General features: G+C 49.9%; 1 protein-coding gene across 1 annotated transcript in view; it reads right to left on the bottom strand.

Moving 5' to 3' along the window:
* Positions 1 to 398: 398 nt before the first annotated feature.
* Positions 399 to 19055, bottom strand: part of DNAI1 (dynein axonemal intermediate chain 1) — a 162753-nt gene continuing 144096 nt past the window's right edge. Inside the window, exon 21 of the mRNA XM_063293190.1 lies at positions 399 to 589. Coding sequence (XP_063149260.1) covers positions 488 to 589 — 102 coding nt within the window. The 3' untranslated portion in view covers positions 399 to 487. The remainder of the gene's footprint in view (positions 590 to 19055) is intronic.

The following is a 19055-nucleotide window of genomic DNA, read 5'->3' as shown; positions in this document are numbered from 1 at the left end:
CAGCCACAGGATTATGGCCAAAAGAGCAACGTGGGGGGGCCACGGAGTCACACTTGGATCAAAGGAGACTTTCACCGTTGAAGACAGAGTGATGGCCAGAAGCTGCCGAGATAGGGGGAGAGAGAGAGAGAGATCATATTTCCTGATCTCAGGCCCGTTTAGCAAAGATCCCTGTACTGAGGGAAGCGTTTGCAAAGCCTGGGCATCGGTGCCAGCACAATGGCTATTTCTGCTAGGTTGGGCCTCAGGAAAAGGCGTTTGTGCAGCTGGATGCTGTGCAGTCTCTCAGCCCTGGTGTCAAATCTCCGCTTTTATTTTTCTGGTTGCAAAGCCCCGAACAAAACCTCTTTGTGTCAGAAGAAAAGGCCGCTTCAGCACAGCCTCCCACCCTGGCCGCCGTCCCGGACGAAGCGTTCTTGCTCCTGGACTCGGGGGGCTTCCCCACCGCAGGGGAGAGGTGCGTGTTGGCGTCCTGCCCACGGACTCCTCACTTGCCAGCCTTGGCTGGTTCCCTCACCAAGTTGAGCAGTTTGTCCAGCTTTAAAATCTCCACCTCGGGCCCTTTCTGCACCTCTTGGCCCTTTTTCTCCTGCAACGACAGAAGCACACAAAGCCGTCACCCCCCCTTTCGCTATTTTCAAAGGAAACACAGGGCCCATTTGCGCAAAGCTGGTGTCATGGGGTGTGTGTGCGTGTTGGTTGGAGGAGGAGGATGAAGAAGAGGCACCACAACGAGGAGGAAAGGACTGTGTTGAACACGGTTAACCTGGTTAGTGAATTAACTCACAGGCTGGGTTTGTGCAAGACTGCAAAGTTGTGGATTGGGCTGGGTTCACAAGATGCGTGAAACCATAATAAAGGTTAAAACTAACCCAGCTTCCCAGGCGTTCCCAATGCAGCCATGAGGTTAACAGCTGGCCTGGCCATGCATGGTGGGAAAAGCTCACCTCTGGCCTTCCCATCATCCACCTGTGCATCGTTGGCCCCACTGGACTTGGGGAACAAGCAAGGATTGTGTGCCTCCAGAAGTCATTTTGCACAACAGCAGCTCTCTTAAGAGCCAGGCTCATGCGTCTCCACAGGCTATGTTCAAAAAGGTCAAGATGGCGATGCATGTAAGCAAACAAACAAACAGGAGTAGCTTTGATGGTACTGTCATGGCCTCCATCTTGACATTTTTGACCACACACTGCAGACACCCCTGAGAAGTCCCCACCATGTCGAAGACCTCCCCCCCGCCCCGCTGCAGTCACGTTGAAGCAAAGAGAAAGCAGGCAAAGCAAGAGCCAGAAATGGCTTCTTGACAGCGGCTTCCTGGGGAAAATGAATTCTCCTGCTGCTTGGGAAGACTGGCTGCTCGGGGGCGCTCTCGGGGCCACTGAGGGTTCCTTGGGCTGAACGTTCCCACTTTTGGGGGGCTGCAGTTCAAAGAAGGTTGCAGGAACGGCATGAGAGGAGAGGTGCCCCCTGTGTGCCCACGGGCTGCCTGGACCACCGGTGGATGGCAGCCACGGTGGCTGGTTCAGAGGCACTTCTCTGACCGGGAGGCCAGAGCAAAACTCGCGGCTCCCTGGACATGGCATACGATGGTGGTGGTCTCAGAAAAGCTACACTTCAAACCAGTGCTCCTCAGCCGTGGCAACTTTAAGATAGGTGGACTTCAACTCCCAGAATTCCCCAGCCAGCAATGCTCAAGGGGAAAGTTCCCCATGACCCCTTCCTTGAGTGGAGACCCCAAAATCTGCTTGAGCCAAGTGTATTTGTACAGTGCTGGGCACAGACCACAAGGTTCTGCCACCTCTATACAGTCGTATACTAAATGCTGACCAGGAATGATGCCAGGCATCTTATTGTTTGATACCATGGTCTAGATTGTCGGCTTATCATGAGAATATGGTTAGTAAAGCGGAGTATGGCACAAATCGGCTTTTGTGGTTCGTTGCTTCCTCTCTGAAAACACAAGAGCCTGTTAAGATAACTCTTGAGCCAGCATCTGACAACACCTAAGCAAGCCATAAGGGAGGCTGGCTTGAGTTCAGGGCCCTCGACAGATTGAAGACCTTGATCTGGTAGGGAGTGCTACACATCCACAATAATTGGATGTTTTAAGGAAACACCTCCATTGCTATTTTTGTTTTCTAAACCAGGTTTTCCTCTAGCTGTTTGCAACAAAGAACTAAGCCACTAATGGCGAGCAACAAGGTCTTCGGTGTCCAGTGGGGGTCATTTGGCAGAGCCTTGCCCTGGAGTCGGATAGGTGTGCGGAGCTGGGATCCGTGGCCTGGTCCCAAGAGGGAAGGCCACAGGCTGCGCCTTCCTTCTCACCGTTTCATGCCTCTGCCAAGAGCTGCCCACCTCCCCGGAAGCCACGGCGTGTGGGACGGCCGTTCCACAATGCTTCTCGCCGGAGGGCTTGTTCACGCACACGGACTCTCTTGCACCTGGGCGAATGATTAGGACGTCGGCACCAAGCCATCCAGTTTCACTACAAGGTGCCCTCTTTAACTGCCCTCTTAAAACTGAATTATTATTTTTTAAACATGACTTTTGCTTCATTCTGTTTTAGAAACGGGCAGCAGAAACCCGAGCTGGGCCAGAGGCTGCTGGTGGTCTTCTCCAAATTGCAATGCTGCAGAAACTAGACGTGACCCTGAGACAGAAGCCCTTTCTTTGTGGCGACTCGTGAGCCCTCCAAGGCTGCGTGGACCTCCAAAGCTGCGGCTTCTGCTCTTCTGAAACAACTGGGCTGTTGTTCAACAACTTGTTTATCTTGCAGAGGAGAAATTGGTCAGAGCTCCCCCGTGGCTGACCAGGCTGGTAATGCCAGTGATCTTCGCCTAGCAGCAGACCCAGCCAGGCCCGGCCCGGCTAACCTTGGCTTGTGGGAACCAGAAGATGCTTGCAGCAAGGGAAGCCAAGGTGCAGAAACCAACTGGGAAGTTGAAAAAAAAAGCTATCTTAGAAGAAGGGAATAGCACCCCCCTTCTGTGTTATTGCAAAGAGAACAGTCTGGCCCTGCCCACGGGGGTCACCAAGGGTCACGCTGACTTGAAGGGTGGCTGGCAGATCATCACATCCCTTGACAAGTGGGAGGCCGCTGAGACACAGAGCGCTGAGGTGCTCCTTCGAACCGGATTCGGGTGACCAGGCCACGAGCAGCTGGAATGAGCAGTCGGGAGATGTGAGATCTGGGCAGTAACAGGGTAGCCAGATGCCCAGCCACACTCTAGTTGGAGCAAGTGAAGCAACTTCAGGTTTTCTACTTTGGTTTGAGCCTCCCCTGGACAGCAGGGATCCTGGTAGGCTCTCCATCTCTGGAGGCTTCTGGGAAGAGGCTGGGCAGCTACCTCGTGAAGACAGCTGAACTGGTTTTCCTGCGCTCTGCTAAGGGCTGGAACAGATGACCCTGGGTGTCTCTTCCAACTCCAGAATATTAGGATTCTCTGGGGAACGTCTTCTCCATTATGGATTTGGACAGGGTTTCTATTTAAATCAAAAGTGATAATTTTTAAATGCACAGCCGTGCATATAAATTAGAATGGGGAAAATTTATGTCCATCTGTGTCCTTTTTGTCTTGCTTCTGGGGGACACGTTCTCTTTGATTGCCATTGGCTCAGCCTCGGCAGCACTGGAGGGGGTTACAGGACCAGCCTCCCCACTTTGCAGGCGAGAAAAGAAAAGAAAGTCTGGGGAATTCTGGGAGTTGGAGTCCACACCTGGAAAGCTGTCAAGGTTGAGAAACACTGCCCCAGAGAGAGATGCCGGGTACACAGATCTGCAGCCGTAATTCTGAGCCCTCTTGCTCAGCTATTTCTATCCACCACCCCCATCACCTCCAAGGCTGAACAACCCTGCAGACTGTCATCCAGCTCAGCAGGAGCCTGGCAAAAGGTTCCCCCCCCCCCCCGCTGCCAGTGAGACTGCCCCATTCTGCTGCAGAGGCCACTTGCAAACACACCAGGGAGGGCCCTTTCAAGAGGGCACTGCTCCAGAGGGACTGCGCAGCCTGCCCAACTGACCCTCCTCGCTGATGGAGCAAAAACAAGTAAATGAATAAAAAGGGGGAGAAACGGACGGGGAAAAGAAGAGAAGGTTCCAAGACCCATTATCTGATGCTTCTAAAATCGTACAAGTGAATGGTGCACTTGCATCGATGGCTCGTCTGGAAGCCTCTCTGGGTATGTCAGCAAGCCGCACCAATGGTTGCCACGTGTCTCACGGAGGCTACGGGAGGCACGTGGCCGGAGGAACACGGAGAGCTTCTTGCCTGGGCAATCTCTAATTTCCAGGCTTCCTGGCTTGGTCTCCAGGCCCCGCCAAGGGGTGGAGAGGGGAGTTCGTTTTCCATTCAGGCTGCCTCCAAAAAGGATTTCATGTCCTCAGGAAATCTCATCCTGTCCCAAGATGTTCTCCGTTTCTGGAGCTTCTGCTTTTAATTAGACACGCACAAATGCACAAACACACTATTTTGGATCCTTCTGAAGAGGAGGGGCAACAAAAACAACAACAACAGGGGAATGAATGAACAGAGACGAAGCAGGAGTAAACCTTCCCCTAAACGAGTAAGACTTCCTTCCACCGAGCTGCATTCCTCATTCTCCGCATTTCTCCATGCTCTGACCACAAGCAACCATTTCCTTCCTCCTTGTTCCATCCTCTGTTACCCATCTTCCTTCCTTGACCCCCACCCCACCCCAAGTGTCAGTTTTAAAAATCCAAAAGCTCAACACTGGACTCTGCAATGTCTGAAAGGGTGAGTAACCCTCCAGTTCTGCCATCTGTTTTCCATTTTTGTAACTTGCCGTTCCAGTGGCACCTAAGAGGGAAACCAGCAATGTCCTACCCCGATTGCCAGAGCATGTAATTTAAGGCCAAGTCACTGGAGAGGATGTGCAGAACTGACAATGCAATCTGTACTTTCCTTCTCAGGAGAATGGGTTTCATGACAGAGAATTGTTCTGGGTGTGCATCATGTTTCTCACCACCAGTTTGGCGACGCAGAGAGCAGAGGAAATGCTCCCTCCTGGGAGGACCAAGTCTGGCAGCTCCTAGAGGCCAGGTGACAGAAATCTCCAGTTCTCCGTTTCAGTAAAGGATTGGTTCAGCCTGCGTGCTATAATTAAATTAATGGATGGTTCTTGATTTTGTTGGATTTCCCAGAAGGAAATGATCTCAGCTTCGTTGCAGATGTCCTGAATAGTGAGACATTTGTTTGTTCTTTGGAGTTTGATAAATGAACCATGTAAGAAAACTGACCTGCCTCCATCACAGCCGTTATCAACCGTTGAGGCTGCTTTGCCCCATCTTCTGCCTATAACCCTTCCCATGCGTTCCCCCATATTCCTTGCATTTATTTTCTTTCTGCAACAGGCCAGTTCAGAAGAAAAAAAAATCTGACAGCTGGGTGCTTTCTGAACAGTTTCAAGAAGACTTTATCTAGAAGCCACTTTCATTCCCCAAGATGGGCACATGGTTGAGGAGAATGGCAACTGCCAAGGACCACTTCACCTGTGGAGGCACCTCAGTTGCCCTTCCCTGCCCTTTCCTTTGGGCTTCAGCGAGCATGACAAGAAGGCCAGCTGACGAGGGCAAAGGGCCAGTGGGCTCTGCCTGCATGAGGCTGATTTTGGACCCTTCCTCAGCACATAAGCCACACAGTCTCTCCTGCGCACGGCCTCCTGCTTGCAAGGCCTGGCTCGCCCCAGCTGTTAACTCACGTGTGCCCATCGGTCACGTTTCCAACAAGATGGTTCCCCCAGGGTGTGAAGTGCAGGCCTAAGGCTGTGTTCCTGGATGTGACCCGGTGTGGTGCAGAGGATGCTAAAGAACAACAGCATGGCTGAGCTGTGCCGTCAGTGGGGACAGGGTCACCTTCTTTGTGCAGAAGATGTTCAAAGGGGAAGACGTTCAAGACAGAGCGGAGGAAGAGAAGTTCTACGCCCCACATCCAAGTGTTTGAACAAGGGTTCCTGTGCTGCTTCCACAGCCAATGTTCCCTCCTGCCCCGTAACTACTGTATATCCCTTTTTGTGATGGAAATGTCCCTGAAGGGTGGTCTTCAGCGTTTCCAGAGATCCTGGAGGCCCCTCTTGGATCGGGCACAGCAAGTGCGAGTGATGATCCAGCGTGCTACAACCACAGTCTATATCTTGTGGGGCAGTGCAACAGATTCCCGGGGTGCCTCTCAGATTGCATCCTGCTTCAGAAGGGGTCTGACTCCTTGCCCCCCCACCACCACCACGAAGAGCACTCTTGGAGTGACAGGCTGAACTGCTGCGGGTGGAAGGGTCTTCTCCAAAGTCAAGGGACACTTCAGGCACAGATCCACAACCAGGCAACGGAATGGGAAGCGTGGCTTCCAGAAGGGTGAGACGGACAGATGGGTCTCTGCATTGTTACTAGGGGTGAGGCCACCAATCGTCTCCAAGGCCAAGAGCTTCATGAATCCAAGCATCGCTGCAATGAAATGCTGAAAGGAGGGGCCCTCTATCCTCAAAATTAAAGGCAAAATGGCCAGCATCCTACGGCGTACTCTTGACTGCAATCAGGGTAAAGAGCCCTTAGAGCCAAGTTTGAGTCTTGATTTCTAGAAGGATGTGCACTCTCTTGTGTTCTGGGCAAAAGCACAGAAGTGATGCCCACATCCCGTCCTCCAGCTTTCCAAGGTCAGCCAAAGTCAACTAGGTGCCGACCGCTGCTGGGGCAAACGGACAGCTAGGCAGCCCTAAAAGGTCACTGACCATTTCTGATGCACAAGCAGCGCACGGGGAACCACCTGAGAATCTGAAAGCCATAATCCCCAACTGCTACTAGGCTTGCACACCTGACCTTGCACAAGTGGCGAGGGTGAGCCTGGATTTGGGCAGTAAAGCCCCTATAACACAGTTGATGCACCACCCTTAAGGAAATGCACAATATGCACACTGTTGCTGTACAGACCCTGCAGCTTCAGGCCCCACCTCACATCTCTCCCTCCCTTGCCACAGATGGCAACTCACAGAAAGCGCCTGGTGAGCCGGAACTGCAGCGGATTGGAAAAACTTGTGAGCCAGCAGGAGACATTGAGTTTATGCCACTTGGCATCGGTGCAGAGTGATTAGCGCAATCTGTTCAATCAACGCTACCAGAAACCAAAGACTGAGCAACCTCTGGCTCAGCCGCTCCCCCTCCTTCGCCCTTCGCCCTTGGCCCTTGGCCTCCCAGGCTGGCACCGATCAATCGAAGGTCTTCCCCAGCCCCTGACCACAGGAGAGCAAAGTGAGTAGCTCTGCCCGGGGCTCATCACAGCCTCTTCTGCAGACTTTTATGGCTGGCGTGTTCTTCTTCGGCTCCACGTAATGAGCCACCGCACAAACAGGGACTTCCATAATTATGCAGACTGTAACTGTCCCTCAGCCTTTCCTCCCCCTTAGTGGAACAGCTATTAAACATCTGGGGCCACTTATTTGTTTCCAGTGGGGATTATCCAGCCAAGAGGGATGACCAGATTTCTGATACTTGGATGAGAATGCACACACACACACATACAACCCCAACCGGTTTCTTCTCTTCCTTTCCTGAGGATCCATTTCTTAGCACTGACATACCAGACCACAGCAGAACCTGATATTCCCTAGATGATCTGCAGTTAATTTGGAAGTGTGTCTGGCTCATGACTGCCTAACTGTGAAACCAACGAGCGCTTTTTTCTCCCCGCACTGCTGGTGATGGGCACTGGTGGAAAAGGTGGGGTGATTTTTGGCTGGAAGGACTGGGGCTCACCACACACCTCTGGCCCTGATCCTGACTGTCCAGCATGCATTTCATCCTGGATTCTGGCTGATCAATGTGAGCTCCCTGGTTTGTCCCTCTCCCCACTCTCCCTCTGTCTCTCCAGCCATGAAAACTGTCACACACACACACACACCCCACTAGAGGATATATTTTACATGTGATATTTCTGTCCTGCCTTTCCCCCAGGAGCCAGAGACAGCCTATGTAGCGCTCCCTCCTCCCTTCCAAGCACCCCCGTGAGAGAGGCTGGGCTGAAAGACTACCTGGGGAGCTGCCGCGGCTAAGGCTGACCTGGAACCGGGTCTCTCTCCCCCCAGGCCAGGACCTCCATGTTCCCCCACGGGGGATCTTCCACGAATCATCCTGGCCTGGCTGCTATGTTGCTGGCCCTGGCTCAGCAGATAAGAGCGAGGTCACCTCTCCCAAGATTTCCTTCTATTTGGAAAGAAATCACCCTGGCTTCATTTGATGGAAGTGGAAGGAAATCTGCACAAGACCAGTGGCCGGGAATGCCAGAAAATCTTGCGAAAAGGTCCCCTGGTTTAGAGCCGCCAGCTTTTCATAATACAGATGATCTCGGAAAGCTGGTCTCCAGGTTCCTGCCAGCCTCCCAGAGGCCTGGGGTGCCAGCCCTGTTTCAGCTCTAACTTGCATTGCTGGGGTCAAGGGAAAGGCTTTGTCCCTGGAACTCTGTGAGAGGCAGAGCCTGGGCAGGTAAAGGATTGTACAGAATTTACGGTAAGGAGGGATGCTATTTTAAGCAAAATGTACCACTAAGTTGTTTTATGTGTATTCCTAAAAGGGAAAATGGGGCTGAGAATCCTAAACATTTTCAGCCAGCTGGAAGCAAAATCTGAGTGGGCAGCAGTCCTTTAGTGGACCTCAAAGAGCAGCAAAATGGCTGTGGGAAGAGCCAGTGAAAAGCAGATTCCCAAAGTTGTGCCATCAGTCAGCTGGGATCTGATCAGGAGGAAAAACAGACTACAAAGAAACCTCAGTGGCTGAGGAGAGAGACCACAGAAGCCTTGGCCCAAAGGAGTTGGGGGAGCCTTGAGAACAGGGCTGCAACTAAGGGCAGGGGGCAAGCGGGGCATGTGCCCCGGGTGCTGTGCTGGGGGTGGTGCCAAAATGGGCGCGGAATCCATGTTTGCCCCGGGTGACACAGATTCTAGTTCCAGGCCTGCTTGAGAAGGCAGAAAGAATGCAGAATGTAATGTAGCTTTTGTCATTTGCACAAGGACATCTCAGTGCCGGTGACTTCAGGGGCTGTCGCTGCTCCCCTGCAGATGCCCACAAGCTGGGGAGGCCTGGGGAGGCACCACAAGGCATCTCTGGGGAGGGAATTGTGAGGATGGGGAGGCAGTAGCTGGCACTGCTGTTCCCAGGAAGAATCACAGAATTGGAAGGGATTTTAGAGGCCATCTTGTCCAGCCCCCTGCTTGGGGCAGGTTGCAGGACAGCCTCTCTGATACATGACTCTGTTTGAAGACCTCAAGTGAAGGAGGACCCACTGCTTCATGGGGCAGTCTGTTCCACATCCCCCTGGTGCCCAGCCTGAACTTACTTCTTTGCAGTTTTAACCCACTGATTTGGTCCTGCCCTCTTGGGTAGTAAGAGAGTAAGTCCACTTCCCGCTCTTTGTAACCACTCTTCACACAGTATCTCTGAAGACTGCTATAATCTCTCCCTTTCAGGCTAAACATACCGCATCTTTGCACCATTTCTCAAAGGGCTTGGTTGCCAGACCCTTCACCGCCTTGGTAGTCCTTGATGAACTTGCTCCCATTGGCCATTGTCCTCCTGGAACTGTGTGCACAGAACTGGACACAGGACTCCAAATTAGGTCTGGCTAGGGCAGACTGGGGTGTGTGTATTGTGTGCACATGTGCCTTTAAGTCAGCCTTGGCTCCTGATGACTGCTTGACAAGTCGCTGCAGTTTTCTTGACAGTATTTTTCAGAAGTGTTTTGCCCTGGCCTTCTTCCTAGCCACCTGGCTTTGTGCCCAAGGCAGGACTAGAACTCATGGTCGGCCGGTTTCTAGTGCCTTAAGCACCACACCAAACTGGCTCTCAGGGCAGAGCAGAGGGGAACATTTACTTCCCACGATCTGGACTCTGTGCTTCCGTTAATGCGCCCCAAGATAGCATTTCTGTCTTTAGCAGTTGTGTCAGAAACCTGTGTGAATCCTGTCTTCACTTGGTTGGTGAAAATAGGGAGGTTAAAAATAAGAGGTTGGTTCTGGGGAAAACATTCCAGAGAATTTGGGGAAGAAATTGGGCCTAAACTTTAAGTTAGGAAGTAGTTGCTTTCCTGTCAGCCAACTCTTTTTCTCCTTTAGCTTGATATATTTTGTCGTAATGGTAATTATGCAAGTCTACTCAAACTTTACATGGTTTTCATTCTTTCTGTATTTTGCTTAGTTACTTTTGAATTTTGTCTCCAGCTGTGTCTGTCTTCTTCCTTTGTCCGGTAATAGACTATCCACAGGAAGAAAAGTAATTTTTGTCAGAGAAAGAAGAGACTAGTGCTGAATATGGGACATGAAGAGGAAGAAATGGCAGAGATTTTTCTAAGCGTGTCAGGAAAGAAAGCACTTTAGGGCAAAATATCCACTCTAGGAGTCTCTCCAGACCAGATGTTCACCAGCAACCTCAATGAAGGGAAGCAGATGCTGCAACAGCATCTGGACAGCAGGACCCTCCCTTTGCTCTTCATTGGGATCCAGAGCTTGGTCAAGGTGTTTGGACAAGACTTCAAACAGCCCAGGCTGCAGAGCAGGTGAAAGGGGAATGGGTGCTGGTCTAGGTAGGTAGGTAGGTAGGTAGATAGACAGATAGATAAGACTCTGCATGCTGGACTGGATGAAGCCACCCCTGTTCATCTCTTTGAGCTAAACATTGAGAGGACAGGACCTCGAGGTCTATGACAATGTAGCTGTTTGTGTAAAGCTGGGCCACCATATACAGGCTGCAAAATTGCACATTACCATTAAATGGTAGTAAGGATATTGTGCCAATCCATTCCTGCAGGGAAGACGATCAGTGGGACTCCCTGAGAAGCATAAACTACAGTCTCGTTTGTACACCTGATGCTTGAGACAACCACAGTTCCTACACGCTTGGATACTGACAGATTAGAACAGGGTCAGAGGAGGGAACAACGGTGATGCAGGACTTGAGGACATCCCTGTGGGGGTGGGTTGAAAACATTCAGGATGTTCAATCTGGAAAATAGAAGATGGAGGGGAGACTTGATAGCTGTGCTCAGGTACATGGTGGGGTACCATGGGAAGATGGTGAAGACGACTTTTCCATGGACACAGAAGGTAGGACCGGAAATAATGGGTGTATGTTGCAGCCACCTAAACTTCATTTAAATGTAAGGAAAAACATCCTGATGGTAAGATCTATACAACTTTGGAAGGGTAGCTACAGATGTTGTGAGTTCTCCATGTCTGGAGATTTTTAAGAAGAGGTTGGACAATCACCTCTTGCGGACGGTTTGACTGCTTTTCCTGCAGCTGAGATTATGTTCATGGTCTCTTCCAACCCTATAATTCTATCTGAGGAAATACTAAGACAACATTAGGGCAACCAGATCTGGACTAAATCCCACGGCTGGCATCTACTGGTCATCTGGTTTTTCGTAGCCCAGGTTTAGTAGTCTTACATACATTCCTAGCCAATCCTTAGCATCTTTAAGAACATAAGCTGTGCCCTGCTGGATCGGAGCCCTGGCCCATCTGGCCCAGCAGCCTGTTCTCACAGTGTCCCACTAACTACCCAAGGAAGCCCACGAATCTCCCAGCAGATGCCCTCCAGAGGCAGTCCCACCGCCAGCAGGGTTAATCGCCATGGATCCCCAGGATCGATGTTCATGGGACACAAGTAGCAAAGCAGGAAAAAGCCCTGGTCCAACCCCACTAAACCGGTGAGAGGAGGCAACTTGGGAGAAGCTCCTGATTAAGGGTTGCCATTTCCATATTTCCTTTAGAGCTTGTAGGGCAGAGGAAGCCAAACCTCCCTCACCTGCCTACTGATACCAGCTTTCCAGCCATTTAAAACCCAGTTACCAATATTGCTGGGGAGGACTCTCCATGAGCTACCAAGGTATATGCCAAGTGTCCAACCCGGGTTCTATGTTCTACATTTTAAAAAAACAATGATGTGCCAAGCTTCTAACTGGCTTAGTACACCTTTTTAATTTTTAAAAGCCCCCAGATTTTCTGCAGAGTAAAGCCAGAGTTCCCAGTTACTTTGAAGGGCTGGAGAACAAATGCAACTGCAAGAACATTACCCACCCCAGAGGACACGGCCTGGGGTCAGGGCGGCTAATGGCATTAAATCCTCCACTGGCAGGTCTACTGTGTTTGCCAAAGGTGCTGGATGAAATACGACCAGGATAATCAGAGGTCAGAAGGGCTGGATGTCAGCCCCACTGAAATGCCAGAGACTGCCTCCAAATCAGGGCTGGGGATGTCCTCCAGTTACGGGCCACAGAAACGAAGCAGGTGGTGCAGCACCTGTGGAATAGCAACCTCATCCTCTGCACATGCAGCTCTCAGCGAGGTTCGCTGGCTCACTCATTTCCACTAAAAGCAGAAGGTGGGAAGGGATGGTCCCTCTCTTCTTCACCTCCCATCTGAGACAGCTTCCTCTGGCTGAGCTCAGGAACAGTCGCAGCAAACTGTTTATCTTATTACGAGTTGCCCGAACAATTCATCTTTGCTTGCCACCTGCCATCTGTTCTGGTGGGACAGCACGCTCACTGATGCTCCGTATTTAATCAAGTGAAGCCGCATGAGCCAACACCTTCTATTAATGAATCCCCTGGGATACCCATTTAGATCCAGGAAGGGCAGAAGCAGTTGCCTAGGAATGCCTTACTCCGTATTAGGGCTCTTGGGAAAAGAGGGAAAAAGTTTCTGGATTGATTAGGCCACGGGAAGAATTTGGCTCCGTTCATTCTCTGCTAGGGCGGTCTGTCCCCACCTTGGGATTGTCCTTAACGACAAGGAAGCAAGCTAGAAAGGATGTACAGAAGGTAAAATACACCACTGTGTGCTTCAAAGAATATGGTGCTGTTGGTTGCATTCTTTGAAGGCTTGAGACAGGAAGGGGCAAAACCCTTTCCAGTCTTCAGCCTAATGCCTGCCAACATTCTGAACAAGGAGCTAGTCATTCTAAGCAGTCTCATCACCCTGGAGACCCAAGCAGATGGGAAAACATTTTACCAAAGAAAGGGGGGGGAAAAGCTAAATGAGAGGCCCACAGGTTCTCTTCCACATTTATGTCTCCCTCAATGATTTATTTGTTCTTAATCTTGGATTTAGCACAATCCAGATTCTCTTCTATTTAAGCTGGAGTTTCTCAACCTTGACAACTTTAAGATGTGTGGACTTCAACTCCCAGAATTCTGCAGCCAGCCTAGCTGGCTGGCTGGGGAATTCTGGGAGTTGAAGTCCACACATCTTTAAGAGGGCTTAAAGTTTAAGCAACTTTAAGATGTGTGAAATTGCTGTGGTTGAGAAACACAGATCTAGACCTTCACTCATCTCCACCAACAGCCAAGGAAGAGCCTCTGCAGAGCAGATGGACAGGTTTGCTAATGGCACAGCTGTCCTGTGGTTTGTCCCCTGGATGTAACCTTCAGAGACGTGTCTTTAGCCAGTTGGAGGAGATATGTTCCACTTAGCTCTTCCTGTTAAAAAAGGCAGTGGAGAGAGGATATTATTTTTGATTGCTCAAGAAAAAAATAAACCAAGTTGCGCTTGTCACAGCACACAGACAGTGAATACAACGATACTAAAGTAATGGGCAAACCTTCAACATTTTTAAAAAAATAAGCAGTGAAAACAATGGTCTTTCTTAATTAAATTAGTGTGACTACAATTGTATGCATATGTATAGGAAATAGATGGTATCTGTTTTTGAGGAAAGATGCCCAGAACTGTGTTATGAAAGTTTCAGATCACTTGAACTGAAATTCCAGCTGATCTGAATATATTCCCCTCTGACCCATCCAATTTCCCTTCTTCTTTCCTTTGATCTACTCATCATTGAATTCTTGGCCGCAGTGACTTGATCTGAAATTAGAAATCTGCTTTAGTTATTCTGGCTAATAGACCTTGACAATTCTCTGTGGAGATATTTAGTTCTTTTTGAATACCATCTAGGATAGCAGGAACTGTAGGAACTTTGTCAGAAAGGCTGAAGCTTGAATGATGCTTGTAAGAGATACCAAAAATAACAACAAAAAGGCTCTTTGGATAGGTTAGAAATCAAAGGAAAGACAAAGAGGATGTAAGTCTGTTGCTAGGAGAAGGTGGGGAATTGGTAATGGGTGAGGGTGAGAAGGCAGAAATATTTAACTCCTATTTTGCATCACTTCCTGGGACCGGCAAGGAGAGGGTAAGAGAGAATTTAGCTAATGGAAAGAAGTCCAAGTCTCTAGGGCCGGACGGATTGCGTCCCAAGAAGCAGAAATGATCGCAGAACAGCCCTCGGCAATCTTTGAGAACCCCTGGAGAACCAGCAAGGTCCAGAACACTGAAGAAGAGCAAACGTCATCTCCATCTTCAAGAAGAGGAAGGAAGAGGACAGGTCTGGGGAACTACAGACCTGTCAGTTATGTCTATACCGGGCAAGGTTTTTGTGCAGATTATCAGACATCATTTTTGCGAGCACTCGGATAGGCATGACACAATCAACAGGAGTCAGACAAATTGTGCCAGACTCCCTGAACCTCCTTCTTTGATAGAGCAGCTAGCTCAAGGGGGGATGCAGTGCACTTGGACCACAGAAAAGTCCTAGGCAGAATGATTTATGATACTCTCCTTCATAAAAGGGAAAAACATGACCTAGATTGTATTACTATCAGATGGTCTCACAGCTGGCTGAAGGACTGCACCTGGAGAGTGTTCATTAATGGTTCACTTCATCCTGAAGGAAAGCACTAGTTGGAGGGCCACAGGGTTCTGTCCTTGGCCCTGTGCTGGTCAATGTTTGCATCAATGACTTGATAAAGATGAGGGGACACATATTAAGTCTGCGCATGACACAAAGCTGGGAGGGGTGGCTAATACTTGAGAGAGAGAAGAGTAGGAACAATGCAAGAGCAGGGCAGGGCAGGGAGACCTGGCTTGGCAGTAGTACACATGAAAGGGATCTGGGTGTCTTTGTTGACCACGTTGAGTATCAGTCAGCCATGAGAAGGGGCTGCTGAAAAGGCCTTTTCATTGACTGGAGCACAGAATCCAGATCACAGAGAGTGACTGTTCCTTTCTACTCTGGCCTGGCCAAACCTCATTTGGAGTTCTGTGTCCAGTCCTGGTCACCATGGTTCAAAAAGGACAGTGACAAATTGGAGCAAGTTCAGAGGAAGAGCCACCAAATTGGTGAAGGATTTGGAAACCAGGTCTGTTAAAGGTCCGTTAAAGGAACATGGTATGGTAGCCTACAGGAGAGGCAACTGAGTGCCCAGGCCTGGGGCCCCAAGTGTGTGAAGGGACCCATCTCCTGATCGTGTTAATGATGAATGATTGTTCTATCTCTTTTGGCTGTTGTGTGTTTTAATTTTTGTAGTTATCATTCTCATTGTTTTTATTTTTTTCTTTTAACACTGTTCGCTGCCCAGAGTCACTTGTGGAGATGGGCAGCTATATAAATTGATTAAACGAATAAATATGATAGATATCTTCAAATATCTGAAAGGTTGTCACATAGATGAGGGAACGGACTTATTCATTGTTGCTCCAGAGGGCAGGAGCAGAACCAATGGATGAAAACTACGGGTGGTTCTCTTTTAGCAACTGCCTTGTACAGCGACCATTCACAGTTTTGACGGTGATGAAAAAGTAACTTTGCGACCAATCCTCGCATTTATGACCTTTGCAGGTCTGTAAAGCAAAGGAAAGCTGAACTAAGATCTCAATCACAGTTGTGGTTTCACTTAGCAACTGCTTTGCTTAACGGCTGAGTTGCCAGTCCCAACTGTGGTCGCTAAACGTGGACCACCTTATAAGGAAATAGGTTCAGCTTAGACATTGCGAGGCAGCTTCTGACTGTGTGAGCTGTTAGCAGAACAGACTGCCACGTGAAGTGATGAATTCTCCCTTGTTAGACGTCTCCACACAGAGGCTGGATGGTTATCAGCCAGAGATGCTCTAATGGATCTAATGGGCCAAGCAGGGAACCGGACTAGATGACCTCAAAGGTCCTTCAAACTCCCTTATTCCAATGCGCCAATTAATGACAGAATGGGTCTGGTGCGAAGGGAATATTCACATGCAGCGTCTGCGCACGTTAGTGTGCAAGGAAGTTATGAAGATGCCAAGAACTGGACCGTTCCTCCCCCCTCCCCCCGAGACACACATCTTCTCCCCCAGACCTTGTTTTGAAACAGGCATGGCATGTCCTGCCACGTACAAGTTGCCTGCCAACTTCCTCCTGCAAACGGCTAGGATACTTTCACGCTAGGCCAGAAGACGGGCGCATTCAAAGGCACTTCCTCACGAGGATTTGGGGCCAGCTCAAGCCTGTCTCTGGACCTGCCTGCCAGACGGGGCTGGCTGGGGCTGAGACCTGGACCGACATTTGTTTCCGAGGTCTTGGAATGGCTTGCCCTCATCTTGGTGGGGGACTCTTGTTTCTCACACTTCCCAGCTCCAGGTCTCCAGAGAACTGCTCTATTTCAAGAGGAGTTTTTCCACAGGGGGTGGTCGAAAAAGCCAAAATGGCACTGCAATGGTGCAATTGAAGCTCTGCTTGTTGTGTGTGTGTGTGTGTGTTACACATGCACATAAAAACATGCAGAGCTTCAATCACACCATCACAGCCACCATCTTGACGTTTTCGACCATACCCTGTAGATAACTCTTACTGCATGTGGGGGGAAAAAACATGAAATAGCCCACTGCTTTGTGTGCCATTGTGCATGAGAAGATTTACGAGGACCCGCAGACAGTTCAAACGGCCCAGTTCAACTCCCGCTGTGGCGTTTCCGAAGCCTCTCTGCATTTGTTTAGGACTCGCTTCCCCTTCTTTTCTAACTCCAGCCACCACAGGAGAACGAAACCGTGGCTAAAGAGCCTAAAGGAAGCGCTTGGTGCTTTCATGTGCAACACAAGAATAGTGGCAAAGCGGCTTGGATGTATGCTACAATTAAGCCATTTTCCACTGCACGGTTTCCCAGAAGTAGTGAATTAGTCGCAATTTCTTTTATTTCCTCTTCAGTATGGATGGGACAAAGAAGATCTTTTCTCCTCCAGGACAGCAGCAGCAGCTAATTTTATTAAAATTAAATTTTCACGCTGCCTGACATCCTGCGACTCTGGGAGTTAAATAGCTAAACCCCGTGGGGTACCGACTGAATGACTTGTCGAGACACTTCTCTTCGTAAGCAGGAGGGCAAGAGAGTGAGCATGGGTTGGAACATGATGGTCTCCACACGTTCGGCATTTCACAGCTGGCAACAGTTAAGGCGATGGGCAAGCGCAGGCCGCTTTCAAGCTACTTCGGAGGGATTACGGAATTAAAATGTTGTACTGTAGTGTGGAAGCACCCACTGTGGAGGGAGAAAACACTTAGGAAAGGTAATATTCAGCATAACTAATTCTTGCAATTGGACGCTGATTACAGCTTGGATGATGAGATCCAGAGTGAAGCCTTTGAAAGCAAAGGAGAGAGAGGTGTCTTGACATCCAGGTTACCTACTGAGCTCTTGCTAAGTTTGAGGGCATTCTGCAAAAGAACAGTCCTCGATAGAGAGCCGAAGGGTCAGGGCAAATGCCAAGTCAGGTGCTTTGGGATGACGGTGGCTGCCACCCGTGGATGCTGGCCATGCTGCGGGGTGCTGATGGGTCAGGAGTGCTGCAAAGTGTTTGGGGCTGCTCTCGTACAGGTGCCCATCTTGGGTTGCCCAAAGTCTTTCAGTTTCCAGGGTGTGGGTGGGTGGAGCAGAAGACTCTGCTGGACCCTCACATTCACAGGGAGAGACCTGGGCAAGGGAGGGGCAGTGACTGTGCTGAATGCATCGGGCTCTGCCCTACCAACCTGCCAGAGACACTTCCTGCCTGCTTGAGCACCCCTCGCTCTCTTTGGCGTAGCTCTTAAGTCAGAAATCACGGCCTGAGCCCTAAAGACTGCGTCCTCTCCGAAAACCATGGGTGTGGTACCAGAGATCTCTCACAGTTCTCACCAAGTGTAATGTTTAGCGTGAAGGGAGGTGAACACTGTCAAATTCACAACAATATCTAATTTAAGTGAGGCATGAAAGGAATGAAAGCCAGAGAACCGAGCTGCGCCTAGTCTCACATTTTAAGATATTAAAACACCCTGAAAGTTGTTGCCAGCGATCAAATGTCTTTCCATGTTCTTTTTCTTTTTTGATTTCCCCCTTGAGCTGTACGAGATCTGCTAAAAAAACTTGAGATCACAACAATTAAACGCCAAGTAAATAGGCGCATCCCAACCCTCAGCAGTTAAGCGAGACCGGCTTCTATCCCCACACAAAACCTTGCACATGGCTGCCTGTCCTTCCCCTTCTGCACCACGTAAAGCTACATAGTGGAAGGGCTGCATCTACAGAGGGCAAGAACTGCAGCCCGACTGCTGACCCTCATCTACATTCTTGACAAGACACAGGCCTGAGATGCAACTATCTCCCGCTGTATCTCCAGCTAACCCATGAGAGTCTGTCTTGCTCCTGTGTGATAAAAATAATTGCGTCAGTTGGGGAGAGGCATAATTCCTCCCCCCTTCTCCCATTAAGGCCATTTCCAACAGGAAATGCTGTACCAAATAAATCTGAGCAAGAAACAAGTAAAGGGTACTTTCAGGATGGGGCCACGGCTTCCTGACTCTTTGGAGAAGGCCCATCTCTGGAGATTGCGGAAGAGCAGACGCCCGGCCACCATCGGAGCTGGTCCCTAAAAGCTTCTGCTCCAAAGCAAGAAGGTCACTGGGATGAAGCTCGCTTGGAAGCACTGCTGAGTGACCTTCAGGTCCCCTCTTCCAAGGCTTGACAAGGAGGGAGGATTTGTGATTAATGCCTTCCAAGGGGGATGCTATCAATGTGTTTCAGGGCATCGCTGCAGTCTTGAATACTCGGGTGCCCTGGGCTCCTAAGAGGGTTGTTAGAAGGGTTCCTGGGCATCCCCCGTGATCCTGGCTCTCTGCTTGCCAGCAAACCCCAACCAAGTTGAGCTCCAGCTAGCAGGAAATGCTTGAGTCAGATCATCGTCTACAGCAGGGGTTCTTAAACTGGGGGAATGACCCCCAA

This window comes from Candoia aspera, chromosome 2, assembly GCF_035149785.1.
Source record: "Candoia aspera isolate rCanAsp1 chromosome 2, rCanAsp1.hap2, whole genome shotgun sequence".
NCBI lineage: Eukaryota > Metazoa > Chordata > Lepidosauria > Squamata > Boidae > Candoia > Candoia aspera.
The sequence above is the reverse complement of the archived record's forward strand: the minus strand, read 5'-3'. Positions and strand labels throughout refer to the sequence as shown.